The sequence below is a fragment of the Phacochoerus africanus genome, chromosome 9, assembly GCF_016906955.1.
Source record: "Phacochoerus africanus isolate WHEZ1 chromosome 9, ROS_Pafr_v1, whole genome shotgun sequence".
Taxonomy (NCBI): domain Eukaryota; kingdom Metazoa; phylum Chordata; class Mammalia; order Artiodactyla; family Suidae; genus Phacochoerus; species Phacochoerus africanus.
The window spans coordinates 69,030,386-69,049,160 of NC_062552.1; the positions used below are offsets into that span (position 1 = coordinate 69,030,386).

Consider the following 18,775-nt stretch of genomic DNA (forward strand, 5'->3'; position numbering starts at 1 on the left):
CTTTAACTAGGAGTCAAGAACTCTTAGTTTTTAACTCCTTTAACTAGTAGTCAAGAGCTCTGGATTCTGGTTTTGTTGACTATGCTCATGTACAGTGTAACCTTGAATATCTCACTAAATCTCAATACATTTCAATTAACTCCTCTATAAAAATGAATCTATTTCCATTGGTCTTACTTAATTTAAAGAGCTGTCCTATTTGTTAAAAGGAATATAAAGGTGTTATAAAAATGCTTGGTGACATTATTTTGATAGCTTTAAAACCCTAAAGAGGAGGATTAAAATGACCTAATTTTCAGGAGTTGCCATCATGGCTCAGCAGAAACGAATCCGACTAGGATCCATGAGGATGCAGGTTCAATCCCTGGCCTCGCTCAGTGGGTTAAAGATCCAGCGTTGCTCTGAACAGTAGTGTAGGCCGGCAGCTGTAGCTCCGATTCGACCCTTAGCCTGAGAACTTCCACATGCCACATGTGCCTCCCTAAAAAGCAAAAACAAAACAAAACAAACAAACAAAACAACAACAAAAAACCCACCTGATTTTCTCTGTACTCAACTCTAATCTACTGTTGCAAATAAGCATCCATGCCATCTGAGCTTCTTTGAAATCTAAATAGCACCACTCATACATCATAATAACTTTTTAACAAGGACACAGATCTCTTCCATGTCCCACCAAGTGCTCACAAAACATATAAACATTCCACTGGAACTACCAGCAACATTTATAAAAACATTTTGGTGTTTTTCTTTTTTTTCTGAAATATATGTTCTTAACTAATGACTAAGTCCTTAATCACTAACACAATCAGTCTTTAGAATGCTGTTCTGAGAAAAAAATGTCATGGCCTTGCTGAAGAATACAAAAATCTCACTGGCCCATACATAAATCACTACATCCATCTTGTTGTAACAAATTTTAGTGCATCATACAAGTAACCATTTCAGACGGCCCTACAATGACCTCTAGAATTCATAAAGAAATAAAGTAAGCAAAAGACAAACAAAAGCTCCAGTAAATTAATCATTAACCAATCTTTGCATCACAACCCAGATTTTTAAATTTTAAAGGAAGCATGTCAATTTTTTCTTATTAATATATCTCTTAACTTAAAATACGGTCTCCAAATCTTACATTACAGTTTATCTCTATATTTCTTGGCTTTCTACTTAATAAATTTTAATTTTTCTCAGGGCACCTGGAACATGACCCAGTATGAACTAGCTCTGGTTTTTCCCCTCTATATCATCACTGATGATGTCACTTCAGTTTTGTGACGGTTAGCTAGAAAACTTGTGCTCCCTCTACTGACCATAAGGAATGCCAGTAGTAACAAAGAGAATGCTTAGTTTGTAACAAGGAATTATTTTCTGGGAGTAAAAATACAGTATCATAAAACACCTACCTCAAGAATCCCATAGAGAATTTTCCATTCATTTTATAGGATAAATATCTAAGCCTAAATAATTAAATAATATTGCTTAAATGTTAATTTTCCAGATTGTAATCAGTGTAGAGGGCTTTTTATCAGATGAGATTTACTATAAGAGTTTAATTGTCAGATTCCGGAAAATAACGTAAACATCCTAAAAATGATTATTTGGAATATTGTCTTAATTGTTAATTCTCTTGACTGTTGAGAGGAAAATCTATTTATAACTGTGTATCCAGATCTGGGTCAGAGTTCATAGTTGAGTATTTAAAACTGATTATCCCAGTTAGGCTGATCATAGTTACACCAGGGTGGAATGACTCAACTATGCCATTCTAGGTCTCTATGGCATAAATCATATCTAATTCCCATGCTTGAATGAAAACTTCAGTGTTGGAACCTAATAAAAATATACAATAAAAACTGCCCATAATTATACTTGGATGAATAATTCTATACATGGGGGTGGGGGGATGTGCTTGGGCTGTGGGATGGAAATCCTGTGAAATCAGATTGTTATGATCATTATACAACTACAAATGTGATAAATTCATTTGAGTAATAAAAAAACTTTTTTTAAATAAATAAATAAATAATAATTCTATACAATCCCGGAGCATGTCAATGTAAAATCAACTAAGACTTAAGAGAAGAAATTGACTGCTATTCTTAATGTTCATAGTGCTCTAAGACTGACTGTTGCTGATGCACCTTGATTTATTTAAAGATACTTGCAGCAAAAGAAAATAACCATTTTCTGCTAGCTTCAAAGAAACACAATTGTTTATTGACTATAATTGAAAATGTCTTTGGTATTTTTCACCTCTCCCTTGTACTCTCCTCTATAACTCCCAAACTTCCTGAATGATGAACATTGTTTGCTGTCATGTCAAGGAATGTCCACTAATATTAGTATGAGATGAAGTAAAACATGATTAAAAAAATAAGCTCACCTCAACGTACCCACAGACTGTGTTACAATACAAAATATAATTCCTCATGAGTCACTGTTTTGGACTCCATGCTCTATTATACCAGAGTAGAGAATGGACTATCATCACAAAGGGGACATGTTTTTATTAATTTAAAGATCAATCATTATTTTGCTCACTTTATTTATTTTATTTTTTTACTGATTTTTATTTTTTCCATCATAGCTGGTTTACAGTGTTCTGTCAATTTTCTACTGTACAGCAAGGTGATCCAATTACACATACATATATACATTCTTTTTTCTCACATTATCATGCTCCATCATAAGTAACTAGATATAGTTCAGTACTATACAGCAGGATCTCATTGCTTAGCCTCTGCTCACTTTAGAAATGAATTTTGTTATAGGAAATTATGTCAATTGCTGCCAAAAAAGAATTATAAAACCAATAATTGGTGGAACTCACAGTATTTCAAAGTCATTGGTGAGAGAGAGCACATGCACTTTAGAAGTCAGTTAATTCTATATCCAGTCACTTCTGATGGAACATGATGGAGGATAATGTGAGAAAAAGAATGTGCGTATGTATGTATGACTGGGTCACTTGCTGTACAGTAGAAATTGAGAGAACACTGTAAATCAACTATAATGGAAAAAAATAAAAATCATAAAAAAAAAAAGAATTCAATTTTGTCAAAGGAATCTGGATGCCTATCTGTTGTTTAGAGATAAAGGTTAGCTCCTCAATAACGGAGTCGACAGGTAATGGGTTTCCAATCACTTCACCTTAATGATGTGAAGAAGCAATTCACCAGGGCCATCCAGACTGTGTGCCCTAAGGAACCACAGGGGACAAGTGAAGCTTTCAGAGATTTTTGAAGATCTTGGGCTGGAACCAAGCAGTTTTCTCATGCTCACACTTCTATTTCTCATTTTTATTTACCCCCCCCCTTCTGATATTTCTAGTAAAGTTAAGATAAAGTCCTGGCTTCACTCCAGTATTGAATCCATCTTTATGATGCTCAGTAAACACCTAGGGGAGTCTACTCGTTGTACACATATTTCTCTGCAACTCAGAAAACTCTTTTGTTCTTCTGTGAGTGGCTGTTCTTAGACTTACTATTTTGCATTTCAAATTCTGTTAAATGTACATGTAGCTCGGCAAGCCCATGCTCACAGTGAGCCACCACCAAAGGCTGTTTGTTTAATAATGAAACACATTTCTCTTTTACATATTTTTTCTCTACCTATAAACTCCAGAGAGAAGAACTGCTATACTTTCATCATCCTAACTGTAGGCAACCAGGTGTATTTGAGGAAACAGAGGCCGAGACTTTACAAGGAAAAGTTCTGCTCCATTTCCAAATATGTAATACTTAAGATGTGCAGACATTCTTCAGAGCTACACATCAGACTTTGATCAAATTTCTAACATCTATAACTAACTACAAATTTTTTTAAATGCTAGATTGTGGGGCTTGTACTTTTTCTACATATAAATGTTTAATGAATTATAAAGTAGTTTTTATTCTATTTGTTTATTTATTTAGTCCTTTTTTTGTTGGTCTTTGAGGGCTGCACCCGCAGCATATGGAGGTTCCCAGCCTAGGGGTCTAATTGGAGCTGTAGCTACTGGCCTATGCCATAGCCACAGCAACAGCAACGCCAGATTCCTTAACCCGCTGAAAGAGGCCAGGGATCAATCCCGCAACCTCATGGTTCCTAGTTGTATTCGTTTCCGCTGTGCCACAATGGGAACTCCAAAGTAGGTTTGTTTTGTTTTTTTTTCTCTTTTTGTTGTTGTTGTTATTGTTGTTGTTGTTGTTGTTGCTATTTCTTGGGCCGCTCCCGCGGCATATGGAGGTTCCCAGGCTAGGGGTTGAATCGGAGCTGTAGCCACCGGCCTACGCCAGAGCCACAGCAACGCGGGATCCGAAGCCGCGTCTGCAACCTACACCACAGCTCACGGCAACGCCGGATCGTTAACCCACTGAGCAAGGGCAGGGACCGAACCCGCAACCTCATGGTTCCTAGTCGGATTCGTTAACCACTGCGCCACGACGGGAACTCCTCCAAAGTAGTTTTTAATGTAAAACTGACTACCCATTGGCTGTTATACTATTCACTGAACTTTAAGATATTAAGGAATTTTACCTGTCAGGATTATGATGAAGGAAGTGCCTAGAAATTCTTAAACAACAAAATTGGTTGAACTATATCAGAAGCTTCCCATCCAAAGACAGGCTAGATGATCAAGGAATTCAAACATCAGATAAGTTGGTCTAGAAAAAGTGATTCTGAAAGCTGACTATATCAGAATCATTTGGGAAAGCTTTTAAAATCCTGGGTCTTTCCATATCATAGTTCAAAAGTTGTCAATTTCCAAGCTATTTCTTTGAACAATTAACGAATGCACTGTAACTTCTACCTATAATACATGTTGACCCAAATACAATACACTCTAAATTTACTTCTTACTTCTTAAATTTAGAGTGAAAACACTGTTGTTCACTAACCAATGGTATTAAAGTTAATTTTATAATTTGACTCCCAATCTAACAAGGACTGAAGTTTCAGACTGAGTACCAGGATGACGACCTAAAAGATGAAATACTGGAATATAATTCCTAGTCTTTAATCCTTGGCTATAATTTGTCTAACAACGAAACAAATTTGTTTTGGAAAGAACTTCTATAATTTGATGAATAAAACAATCATTATCTTCTATATCATTTAATTCTTATCAAATATCCATGTATTATAACTGTCCAACATTTTAGTGGAAAGACAGTATACCTGAAAGAAGTTCAAAACTGACTGTCTCCTTTAAAGTTCCATCCTACAAATTTAAAACATAATGAAGACTTATTATCTCTGAGTACTGGGAAAAGCTATTACCCTAAGTCTTTCACCTATCAGGTACAAGCATGTTTTGAGCTTTACAATTTGAGGTAATTATAAATTACCAAATGTAGGGGGAAAATAGCACTAAAATCCACAGTAGCCAAACATGGCCTATGGTCATTCATTTATTTAATGATAGTAACAGTATCCTCCAAAACCCGATAGATTTTCATACTATAAACACCTGTCCAAGTTAGCAGTTAAAGAGTACTACTGTAAAAGAGATGACTGATTAGGCCAAGCAAACTGCTAGAGATAGGAAAATACTGGAATGGACCTATACAACTTTTTCTCAAGAATCTTTTATGGGTCAATCAGAGTTCAGTTAACGTGGCAAAAGGCCCAATGTCTTTCACAAGCAGTAAATGCCTTTCACTTTAAAAGATGAAATATTAAGGTGGCTTAATTTAAAATTCCTACCCCTACCCCATCTCATTTAAATGAATGAGAGGCAGAAAGGCCTCTGGCTTTCCTTCTATCTATAGAGTCCAGACAGGAACGGCCCTAGACAGGAAGAAAGGCCACTTCTGCCTCATTTTCATAATGCAATGCCAGTCTGCTAGTACAGCTTCTCTTGAGCCCAGGGATATTTAGCATATTGTCGAGCTGACAACTCTGCCATATACAGTAGCTTCTTCCTCTCTAAGAGATCAGAAAAGGACCCACACTAGGACAACCTGGCTGTTTTCTGTGCCAATTCTGTCCTTCCCTGGAAGAAAAAGAGGGATCATGTGGCTCTGCTAACAAATGCTCAGTCTTTGTCCCTTCTATTATGAGGAACATTTCCAAAAGTTCTCATCCTGCATCAATCTTTAGTTAAGAAAGTAGAGGGGACCTTTTTTCCATTTCTCTATCCTATAAAAAAAAAAAAAAAAATCCTTCTATCCATTATTCCCCAGAGTAACATCACAGCTTATCTCCAATAAAAACATTCTGTTCATTAACTTGACAACAGGAGAATTTTGCCTTGTGACAGCATGAATTTTTGCTAAGTTAATTGCACTACTGATATCTACTGTTATTAGCTTCAAACTTTTATAGGTCAGCAACCTTTGCTTTATATTTCATCTACTGCAAGCCACAATTCACAATTATAATGACCACCATGAAGAAAAGACGCTGTTCTGGTTATTTTACACTTGCTGTGCTCCACTTCCTTCCCTTCCCTCTTCCCCAAGTTCTGCTTCACTCTGCAAGTGTCTCTGTCCCGGTCAGAGCCCAGGGCGCTGACCTCTGTGAATTGTATCACCTGAGTTTCCTCACCCTCTGACTTTTGAGAGAGATCTGCCACTAGAAGGAATCAGCAGGATATGAGGCTGTGGGAAGAGAAAGAGGCTGGAGTACTATTAGTGCCTCACACGTTGCTCCCTCTCTGGCTTGCAAGAGTTCTGCCCTTGGCTGTTTCCCTCTGAGGCCACAGTTCCCAAGAGGCAGCCCCTCTTTCGTGGCTTCAGCAGTTGCCAGGCTCCACTAACATAGTTCACTCCCTGCCCCTTCAGGCAGAGGAACAGTAAAAATTCCTACTGTCACTAGTCTCTGAGTACTTCACCATCTTTTATTGGTTTCCTTAATGCTGCCCACTCAATAACTAGTCCCTTCACTAAACTCACTCTGCTAATTCCTTTTTATTAAGATGTAACATCTCTTTCCAGACGGGACCCTGGAAAGAGCACCTTAATATGAATAACTTACTGAAACTCTTCAGTCTCTCAACAAACAAAAATATGCTTCACATATTTCATGAGAGGCATAAACTCTCCACTTAATTCCAAGAGGTAAAGTCAAACTAAGATAGTCTTCAGAGAGTCCTACAGAAGATCTTAGTTAAAGCAAAGGAAGGAAGAAAATATTTTAGGCAACATCTATTATAATTCAAATATATATTGCATATATTTTCAAAATTTCCAAGGCACTTATAATGTTCCTCAAAGAAATATTCATCCTCTTCCATTACAGAAGAGCAGTTAAGTGTTCAACAGCTCTCAAGAGTTTATTACTATGCATTTAAAAAAAAAAAAAAAACCACAGAAGTCAATATTGGAACCTACCCAATTCAATACATGTCACCAAGCTATTTACAAGCTAAACAAACAAGTAACAAGGAAAATCTCAGCAAATCACACCCCCCCACACACACACACAAAGGAAAATAACAAAACAAAACCAGTACTGATAACTCTGGCTTTTCCCCTTAGCAATTTCAACGAGACAAGAGCAAATCCAAAGACTGTAATTGGTTATTTCCCATCCTCTATCCTGTTTTCTCCAGCAATTACTAAAGCTACTAGGTGCTCTAGTATGTAATGATTCACAGTCAGTGTAAGCTCAAATTTAAATCATTAGCCACTAATACTGCTGTCAACACATTTATCACCGTTGTTGCTACACAACACTTTTAACACAAATAAGAGGGTGATTTTTTTTCTTTAAAGTTTCTTCTTATAATGAGCTTGTCATCTATCCCATGGCACAAAATGGAACACATACAAAGAGTTGCTAATTAACACTCAGAAAAAGGATCTTTTTGCTTGTACAGGTCGGTCTCCATGAATTTTCCAAAAGGATATTTCTTTACAAGTACAAAATACTTAATTTCACTCTCAACATGACTTAGAGAAATGTAAAGTAAATATAAAGGCTCTTTCTAATTCACAACATTTTACCACCACCGCTATCCCCCAAAACCTCTTTTAAAGCATTCAAGTAGTTTCTTAAAAATTCTATACATTTAGGAGTTCCCGTCGTGGCTCAGTGGTTAATGAATCAGACTAGGAACCATGAGGTTGTGGGTTTGATCCCTGGCCTTGCTCAGTGGGTTAAGGATCCAGCGTTGCTGTGCGCTGTGGTGTAGGTCACAGACCCGGCTTGGATCCCATGTTGCTGTGGCTCTGGCATAGGCTGGCAGCTACAGCTCTGATTGGACCCCTAGCCTGGGAATCTCCATATGCCACGGGAGCGGCCCTAGAAAAGGCAAAAAGACAAAAAAAAAAAAATCTATACACTTAGATGAAGCTCTTACATTCATTATCTCATTTGATCCTTGTAAGTCTATGGGGTAGGCAGGTGTTCCACAGGTAAGAATAAAGAGTCAGAGAGGTATTTAGCACCTTGCTAAATATCCCTGCAAATAAATAAAAGACTTTCCTATTATTATCTTACAATGGAGGAGTGCTAGTGATTCTCACCAGTAATTTAGTACAGAGCCTGCATATTATATGTGGTACAAGAAAAAAAGATAGCATAAAGAAATCCCTAAGATGAAAATATTTTTCCCTCAAAGGGAGAATGAATAAAATGTATGTTTTTAATAAATACTTTAATTTATACATAGGAAGAAGACTCCTAGGTAAAAGCAGTTAGGGTGGGAGAGATCAGGGGAATAAGTTAGCTGGATAGTAAGAAAGATAAGGGGGCACAGATCTGTTTACATAAACAGTAATAACTAGTCAACTAGATTTGTTATTTCGTTCAATCAATATTAATTGCATAAGCTATTGCCTAAGGTGCTCGAAGAAATACTATGATGAACAGGAAAAAATTACCGCATTCAAGCAGCTTACCACCTAGTTGGGAAGAAAATACCAAAAGAGATTAAAAAAAAAAAAAAAACACTCATTCATTGATTCAACATTTCCTGAGTGGTTATAGGAAGGCAGAGAGTTTGGCGCTGTGGGAAATACAAAGATGAATGAAACAGAGCCATGGCCCTGCAGGGAGTAACAGTCTGGTTGAGACGATAACACAGGTTTTGAAAGGAGAACATAAGAAGTGCTATAGGAGTGATCCAAATAAAATGCTATGTGAATTCCAAAGAGGGAGAAATGGTTCCTAACTGGGGGTTTGGGGAAAATGGCAAGGAGTAAGCAGTTAAAATAAAGGGTACACAGGACTTGGGTACCCAGTGATTGGGGAGGAAAGACATTCTAATTGGGAGTCAAGTGTATGTAAAGACAGAAACTTCGGAAGGTAAAGGAAAGAAAGGGGTCAATGAGTATGAGGTTTTGGAGGCATGATCCCAGATTATATAAAGGAGTTTGGTGAAAAAGAAAAGGAAATCAAATCACAGGGGTACTCAAGTGGAAGTCTAAAAAAAAAGCTTCTGTGGATTGTGGGATATGGGACAAAAGAAAAAGTAAAACAGGGAGTATCTTTAAAGTATAACAGGGAGTATCTTAAAGTCAATAAGAAGAAGAAAGGAAAATTAGGCTAATAATTAAAGAACAGATAGTTTAATTAGGCCTAGAAAGGCAGACATGATTCTGACTGGCTGTTCCAGATTATATAAATTGATGAAAGCCATGATTCAAGCCAGGCCAGTAACTCTTTGGTTGGTGCCCTTCCCTCTGAATCCTGCGAGCTGACTCAGTTTGGATATTTACTTAGATATGTTAGCTATGAAAAGACATTGGCCTGAATAAAACCAAACCTCAGGAACTAATAAGGCTTTCACACACACACACACACACACACACACACACACAGAGTCATATACATCTGCCCTTCCCCCACCCCCACTCCCACCCAACTCTTTCTCATATTCTTTCTGGCAGGATACTTTTATTGTTCCCTATTTTTTTCTAATTATAAAATTAATACATGTTCATTGTAGAAAATCTAGTCTTCCATTGCTGTTAATTTTAACAATGACATAATAAGCCATAGTATGAATGTATTAACATTGATAGCTGCAATTCTATTCTATACTGAGAGCCAGTATGGAAACTAGCCCAGTGCCCAAGACCAGTATGATCAGCCCAAAGATAATATTGGTCTTTCCAAGAATCATCTGGGACTCTACTCCCAAACCCCAAAGGAGACCGTTCCTAGACTGCCTCCAGACCTTCCCTGGAATGTATAAAGATGGCCAAAGCAACTTCTCAGGAGTCAAAAACAAAAGACAAATCCCAATGGACCCAATCCAGTGAACACCAATGGACATTTGCTTGGATAAATCACCACACAGGGGTGCAGAGGTTGAAGCATAATTCATAGACAAGTTAATTAATTAATTGGTTTTTTAGGGCCACACCCACAGCATATGGAAGTTCCCAGGCTAGGTGCTGAATTGGAGCTACAGCTGCCGGCCTACACTGCAGCAATGCGAGCTGCATCTGCTACCTACGCTATAGCTCACCACAACACCAGATCGCTGACCCACTGAGCAAGGGTAGGGATGGAACCCGTATCCTCATGGATACTAGTTGGATTTGTTTCCACTGCACCACAATGAGAATTCCCAAATTTATTTATTTATTTTTTATCAGAGATCACCTAGATTAGAATAATTTCAACCTAAATGGGCAGAATGGACTAGAATTACACTTAGAAAATCAAAGAGTTAAACACTGTTGCTTTTTTTTTTTTTTTTGTCTTTTTGCCATTTCTTGGGCTGCTCCCGCGGCATATGGAGATTCCCAGGCTAGGGGTCGAATCAGAGCTGTAGCCGCCGGCCTACGCCACAGCCACACCAATGCGGGATCCGAGCTGCGCCTGCAACCTATACCACAGCTCACGGCAGTGCCAGATCCCTAAACCACTGAGCAAGGGGAGGGATCGAACCTGCAACCTCATGGTTCCTAGTCGGATTTGTTAACCACTGAGCCACGACAGGAACTCCCACTGTTGCATTTGTATTAGGGAAGTCTGATGAAGAGATTAAGAGTATCAGCTTTAAACTCAATCAGAACTGACATGAACCACAGCTATGACTGACTATAACCTTTGGCCCTGGAAAAGTTACGTAACCCTTCAAAGATCTAAGAAAACAGGGATAATATAACACCTGTGATACATAACAGGTGTTACATTAAAATATTCTATATATTAAAAATTAATATATAGAAGACTGTCATTAAATGGAAGTTTATTAACAACAGCCTATCACCATGGTACCAATTTATACAGAAATCTATTGTCCTTAAAGAATTAGCACTTTCTATCTATGCTTTTAAATTAGAAAAATATGCATGCTCATTATAGAACATTTAGAAAATACTGATGAACAATAATTTCACTGTCTTAAGTTTATGTATTTTCTTTTTTTTTTTTTTGCTTTTTAGTGCCACACCCACAGCATATGGAGGTTCCCAAGCTAGGCATTCAGCTGGAGCTGGCCTACACCACAGCCACAGGAGTGTGGGATCCACGTCGTATCTGCGACCTACACCACAGCTCACGGCAACACCAGCTCCTTAACCCACTGAGCAAAGCCAGGGATTGAACCCTCAACCTCATGCTTCGCGGATTCGTTTCTGCTGCACCACGACGGGAACTCCCAAATTTATGTATTTTCAAAAACATCTTTAGTACATTGCCCTATGTTTTTCACCTGGATCAAACTTGGAAAGTAAAATATACACTAAGTTTCTCTAATAGAATTATACAACACCAGAAGTTTCATTTTTAGATTTCTTTCCCAAGAAAAAACAAAGCAAACTAAGTACCTTGCTATCTTGAATGTGCTACAATGCATCCTATTTGTTATTATTATTCTTTTTAAAAATTTTTGCCACACCCATGGCATATGAAAGTTCCCAGGCCAGCGAAAGAATCCAAGCCATAGCTGTAACTTCTGCCATTGCTATGACAACATCGGATCCTTAAGCCACTGTGCCATAGCAGGAACTCCACATTCTATTTATTCTTTAAGTCTCATCTCCATGAAGTGTTTTGCAATTCCCTTCAAACCCAGGATCTCTTCTTTCTTTCATTCCCCTATACCATGGGGCTTAGGCCTCTCATATTCAGCATTAGAGCCATCCATGTTCTTTTCTTGCCTGCCATGCCCTCTCCCCGCCTTCCCGTTGATCTATCTCCTAGAGCTGGGACTTTAAGTATAGTTGATGTATATACAATATTATATACATTACAGGTATACAATATAGTGATTCACAATTTCTAAAGATTATGCCCCATTTTAAGTTATTATAAAATAACCCTTTTAGCTTATTTTATACTTAATAGTTGGCACTTCTTAAACCTCTACTCCTAGCCTGCCCTTCCCACTTCCCTCTCCCTATGAGTAACCACTAATTTGTTCTCTATATTTGTAAATCTGTTTCTTTTTTGTTATATTCATCAGTTTGTTCTATTTTTTAGACTCCACATATAAGTAATATCGTGCAGTATTTGTTTTTCTCTGACTTACTTCACTTAGCATAATACTAAGTCCATCCATGTTGCTGCAAATGACAAATTTTCATTCTTTTTTACAGCTAAGTAGAATTTCATTGCATTTATATGTACCACATATTTTTTATCCATTCATTTGTGGATGGACACTTAGGTTGCCCCCATGTCTTGGCTATTATAAATAATGCTGTAATGAACACTAGGGTACATGTATCTTTTCAAATTAGTGTTTTTGTATCTTTCAGATATATACCCCGGAGTGGAACTGCTGGATCATATGACAGCTCTATTTTTAGTTTTTTTGAGGAAACTCCATACTGTTTTCCCCAGTGGGTGCACCAATTTGCATTCCCACCAATAGTACATGAGGATTTAGGGATGGGACTTTCAACCTGACGACTATGAATCTTCTGAAATTATACATAAAAATAATGTTTCTGTAGGTACAAATATATTTTCCTGGAGGGAATCCCTATATACATAAAATTCTCAAAAAAGGTCCAAGAATAAAAAAAAGTATAGAATGCTTTTCTGCAGAAAAGACTTGATATCTTATCTTCATATAGATAACAGTTGTTGATTTATAACTTTAACATCAATTGCAACTCAGTAAAAAATTAACATGGATGCAACTAGAGACTCTCGTACTAAGTGAAGTAAGTCAGAAAGAAAAAGACAAATACCATATGATATTACTTATATCTGGAATCGAATGTACGGCACAAATAAACCTTTCCACAGAAAAGAAAATCATGGACATGGAAAAAAGACTTATGGTTGCCAAGAGGGAGGGGAAGGGAGGGGGTGGAGAGGGAATTTGGGGTTAATAGATGTAAACTATTACCTTTGGAATGGATAAGCAATGAGATCCTGCTGTACAGTGCTGGGAACTGTATCTAGTCACTTATGATGGAGCATGATGGAGGATTATGTGAGAAAAAAGAATGTATATATGTAGATGTGACTGGGTCACCTCACTGTGTAGAAAATTGACAGAACACTGTAAACCATCTATAATGGAAAAAATAAAAATCATTAATAAATAAATAAGAGAAATGAAAATAAAAACTTGAAAAGAAGCAGCAACAGCAGCAGCTGCTACCTCTACAGAATACACTGCAAACTTTGAACTGATGAACTTTTCCCAGGTGAAGATTCTAAGAATGACAATGAAAAAAAGAAGTAAGCACTGGTTTCCTCATTTAAAAAACAATACTGAAATAACATCGTAATAATAAATCCTGAAATCAATGTTTGGTTTATATTTAGGGCAATCTTTACAAATATATTTTTTCCTCATTCTTCACTCTCTTATTTTATTATTTTAAAAAAATGCTATTTCTGAAAGGAGAAATGGTGCTTACCAGGGCTAGAAGCAGGAGAAAACTGAAAGTCACTTATCAAAGGAGATAAAGAATTTCAGCTTGGGATGATAAGAAAGTTCTGGAGATGGATGGTGGTGATGGCTGCGCAACAATGTGAATGTACATAATGCTACTGAATTGTTATGTATATTTTACCACAATTTTTAAACTACTGCCTTTTATTCTCATCTAATATTAACCACCTATTAGAGAATGGACTCTTCAGCAAAGGTAAGGAATAAAGAAATATACCGGTTAAAATTTACGATACCAGACAGAAATCTTCAAAGGAGAAAAATCTTAACCCTAATCTACACAGTGTTGGTTTTAGAGTATAAGCACAAATTAAAACAGGATGATAAAACCATAAATCCTATCCAAACAGAGAGGCTGTTATCTAAAGTGAATTGTTTAGCGACATCAGTCATCTGTGTTCAAGTAAATTAAACTTTTTCAAGGTACCAATTTACAACTCAGGAAATAAATGATAATTTAGCCCAGTTTTATCAGTATTATCCACACAAGCCACATAAATATTTTGGAAATCTGCAATAGGCATTTCAAGGTTCTAGGAGCACAATTCATTCAGTAAACATTTAGTGAGCATTCTTTTTTTTTTAAGATTAAATTCATTTTTTTCTTGTTATTTTTTCATGTTTTTCCTTCTTAATTATAGTTGATTTACAGTGTTCTGTTAATTTATTATATAGTAAAGTGACCCAGTTTTACATATATACATACATTCTTTTTCTCACATTACCCTCCATCACGTTCCAGCACAAATGATTAGATATAGTTCCCTGTGATACACAGCAGGATCTCATTAGTGAGCATTCTTAATATTGAAAAACATAAAAGTCCCAAAACTACTTTAAAAAAGACAAGGTGGGGAGTTCCCATTATGGCTTGGCAGTTTAAAAACCTGACTAGTATCCATAAGGATGTGGGTTCGATCCCTGGACTTGCTCAGTGGGTTCAAGGACCTGTTGTCGCCGTGACCTGTGGTGTAGGTCACAGATGTGGCTCGGATATGGTGTTGCTGTGGTTGATACTGTGGTGTACACCAGCAGCTGCAGGTCCAAGTCAACCCCTAGCTGGGGAAATTTCATATGCCAGAGGTGTGGCCCTAAAAAGAAAAAAGAAAAACAGGAAAAGAAAAAGAAGACTATATAGTATACTGACTATAAAATGGATGAATTATTTTCCTGTGTTACTTCACTTTACTCCCATCTCATGCTTTATAATTTGCCTCAACAAAGATAAAGTTTCCGGGAGTTCCAGTTGTGGCTCAGGGGAAATGAATCCGACTGGTATCCATGAGGATGTGGGTTTGATACCCGGCCTTGTTCAGTGAGTCGGGGATCCGGTGTTGCTGTGAGCTGTGTGAGCTGTAGCGTAGATCGCAGACGCAAGTCGGATCCCGTGTTACTGTGGCTGTGGCATAGGCCGGCAGTGGTTTCCAGACCTCTAGCCTGGGAACTTCCATATGCCTTGGTTGCAGCCCTAAAAAGCAAAAGAAAGAAAAGAAAAAAGAAAAAGCTTTAGACTCCACAAAGGTTATAAATATATTTAAAACAAAAAAAATTCATAATTATTAGCGATATTATATTGATATTTCCAAACAATGTGTATATATTATTAAATACCTAGTTTCTAAACCTTTTCATGATTGCCAGTGATAGCTCTTGGTTATTTATTATCAATAAATCACTGATTTGCAAAGACTTTTAAAAATTCCATTATTTCCCCCAAAGTCTTTATATGTATGTAAAAGAGACTTACAACTATTTCTCCATTGGAATCTAGGAAAATTCTTAGAAACAGATTCAACACAAAAGTTAACTATAATATTTAAATTCCGTATCATAAAAAAGGTACCCACTACCATATTGAAGTATTGCGTATTTGATATAAACCAGTGTTTGTTGCTTTCATCTTTAACATTAAATAATTAGCAGAATACAAAATTTAGCCAGATGTATATATCAAAAAGCCATTTTTTACTGATATTTATTCTTATTCAGTATTTACTCAATAAATATTTTCTGAGTGCTCACTACAAATCAGGCACCATGCTATAAGTGCTGGACAGCTGTGAACCTAACAGCCATGTTTTACCAAATACTTAAGCACTGCTTCTTTTCTAGAACACAGATTTTTCAAACTGTCTTTATGTTTTTGTAAACATGTTCATTCAGGCAATCCTTTGAAAATTTTAGTTCATAAATCTGATCTCTAAAGGTAAATTCATAAATGATAATGACATTTTTAAGACATAAAAATGTTTGCCTGTCATGGAGTTTGTTTTTCTGTATATCAATAACAAAACATCAAAGGCAGCACAAATTACATTAAACTTTAAGCATTACCTGAAATGGGAATATTCTGTGAAACTGATAGCTGCACATCTCCAGTTCCAGGTGGCATGTCAACAACTAAATAGTCCAGTTGACCCCAATCTACCTAAAAACCAAGATGACACAAGTAATATCAATGTATAAAAAAATGAAGTGAAAAGTGATGTAAACAAAAATAAATGAATAACAAATCTAAAATAACAGCTTTCACTTGAGTTATTACTAAGTGCCAGGGATTGTGCTGAGGGCTAAAGGTAAATGGACAAATAAGAAAACAGTCTCTGGAATTCCCATCATGGCTCAGCAGTTAACGAACCTGACTAGTATTTGTGAGGATGTGGGTTCGATCCCTGGCCTCACTCAGTGGGTTAAGGATCCGGGGGTTGCTGTGAGCTGTGGTGTATTTCACAGACTCAGCTCGGATCCCGCATTGCTGTGGCTGTGGCGCAGGCTGGAAGCTGTAGCTCCAATTGGACCCCTAGCCTGGGAACCTCCATATACCAGGGGTGCGACCCTAAAAAGACAAAAAAAAAAGGCAAAAAAAAAGAAAAGAAAGAAAGAAAAAGAAAACAATCTCTGCCTCTAGCAAATCTTCTCTGAATGACAAGGTTATATTTTCAAATGACCCCCACTCCCCAGTCCTGACACACACACGTATCATAATTGTGAACTCATTTCACAGTGGACTTCTATTTAGAACCATTTATTTAGAGGCCATATTTTAACTAAAGAGGTCTTTTAATCCTTCAGGGGTTTTTGGTACAGCATTTCCTACAGCAGATCCTAATATAATTTTTAAAGTTTATTATTTTTTCTTCATAAAACACACTAATAATGAAAACCCAAACTTAATAAGAAAATTGTAGAAGTACAACTAGAGCCCCAAACTATTAACATTTTGATTATTTCTTTTCAGGCACTTTTCCAGGTATTTATACCTAGAAAATTCAGCTGTATAACCAAGTCCTTAATGCTCAGCCTCAATTAGATAGATCTCAAGGGTACCTCAGGTTTTTTTCTCCTCACATGGTTCTTCCCTCTGAGTTCCCAGCTTCAGTAAAAGGCCCTAGGGTCCTCTCAGATGACCAAGGCAAAAGCTTGGGATCATACTTATTCTTCCTTTTCCCTCACCCATCCCTAGTCACTGATTCTGCCTTCTAAAAATCTCTCAAATGTATACACATGTATACTTTTCCACATGTCCGAGAACCCAGCAAAGTTACCGCCATCTATCACCAAAGTCTCCCAAGCAATCTCCCTGTTCCAGCTTTGCCTACCCAAGTCTTTTCCCAATTCCAATGAACAAAGGTCTGATAGAGCCACTTTTTTGTTTAAAACTCCTGTTCCTTATGCTCACTCTGCCTTGTCTTCTTCACATGCTAATTTCCTCCTCATTCTTCAGACCCCAGCTTGAAACTAACTTTCTGTAACTTCTATTAAAGATTAGATATAGTGTTCTTACTATAAAGGAATGATTCTTCTGATTGTTCATTCCTTCATTCACCAATAAATGTTTATGGACTACATTCTATATTTAGGCACTGAGCTAGGTATTGATAACTAAAATGATACAATGGGCCCTAGCCTCACAGAATTTATAATGTAGAAGGAGACAGATATTAAGCACATAACGATATAACCTGTGCGAAGGAAGGAAGTTAGTAAATGAGAGAAACTGAAAGACCAACAGAGTTGAAGAGCAGTCCAGCTGGAAAGATGGCAGTCATTTACTGTTGTTTCATGATCTGCCTTCTCATGAACCTATAGCTAACTCGGAATACCTAGCACAAAACAGACATATAGGAGATGCTCAATAAATTTTCTTTCAAGGAATAAATAAATAAATGAACACATGCAAAGATACAAAAAAATTTTAACATAACTGGAAATCCTACTATGTACATAATCCCATATGCTGCTTCTTAAAACTGAACGATGTGAAACAAGCCTTTTTAATATAATCACATATTTTTAAAATCAAAATTAAAATTGAGATATTGGGTCAGATGGATTCATTCATATATTAACACATTTATTCAACACATATTTATTAGGAATTCATGCCAAGCACTGCTCCAGGTGATGAGGATAGGACAGTAAATAAAACAAAGTCCTAGCCACCATGCAACTAACATTAGAGTGAGGGTGACAAGCGGACAGAAAGACAAACATATCAAAGAGTAAAGAGTACTCTAAAGAAAACACGTATGGAGTTTCCAATGTGGTTCAGCAGTAACGAATCCCACTAGTATCCATGAGGACGTGGGTTTGATCCCTGACCCTGCACTGTGAGTTAAGGATCTGATGTTGCTGTGAGCTATAGTGCAGGTTGCAGATGTGGCTCGGATCTGGCACTGCTGTGGCTGTGGTGTAGGCTGGCAGCTGCAGCTCCAATTAGACCCCTAGCTCAGAAATTTCCATATGCCCTGGGTGTGGCTCTGAAAAAAAAAAAGAAAGATGTGAGCATCTATCCAGAGAAAACCATGACTCGAAAAGACACATGTACTCCAATATTCATTGCAGCACTATTTGCAATAGCCAAGACATAGAAACAACCTAAATGTCCATTGACAGAGGAGTGGATCAAGAAGATGTGGTACACATACACAATAGAATATTACTCAGCCATTAAAAGGAACAAAATAATGGCAT

At 37.1% G+C, this 18,775-nt stretch overlaps 1 protein-coding gene across 3 annotated transcripts in view; it reads right to left on the reverse strand.

Moving 5' to 3' along the window:
* NUBPL (NUBP iron-sulfur cluster assembly factor, mitochondrial) overlaps positions 1 to 18,775 on the reverse strand; it is a 220,595-nt gene that overhangs the window by 44,784 nt on the left and 157,036 nt on the right. For all 3 annotated transcript variants that reach the window (XM_047794980.1, XM_047794981.1, XM_047794982.1), the window contains one exon: positions 16,136 to 16,229. In XM_047794980.1, the coding sequence (XP_047650936.1) occupies positions 16,136 to 16,229 (94 nt within the window). The remainder of the gene's footprint in view (positions 1 to 16,135; positions 16,230 to 18,775) is intronic.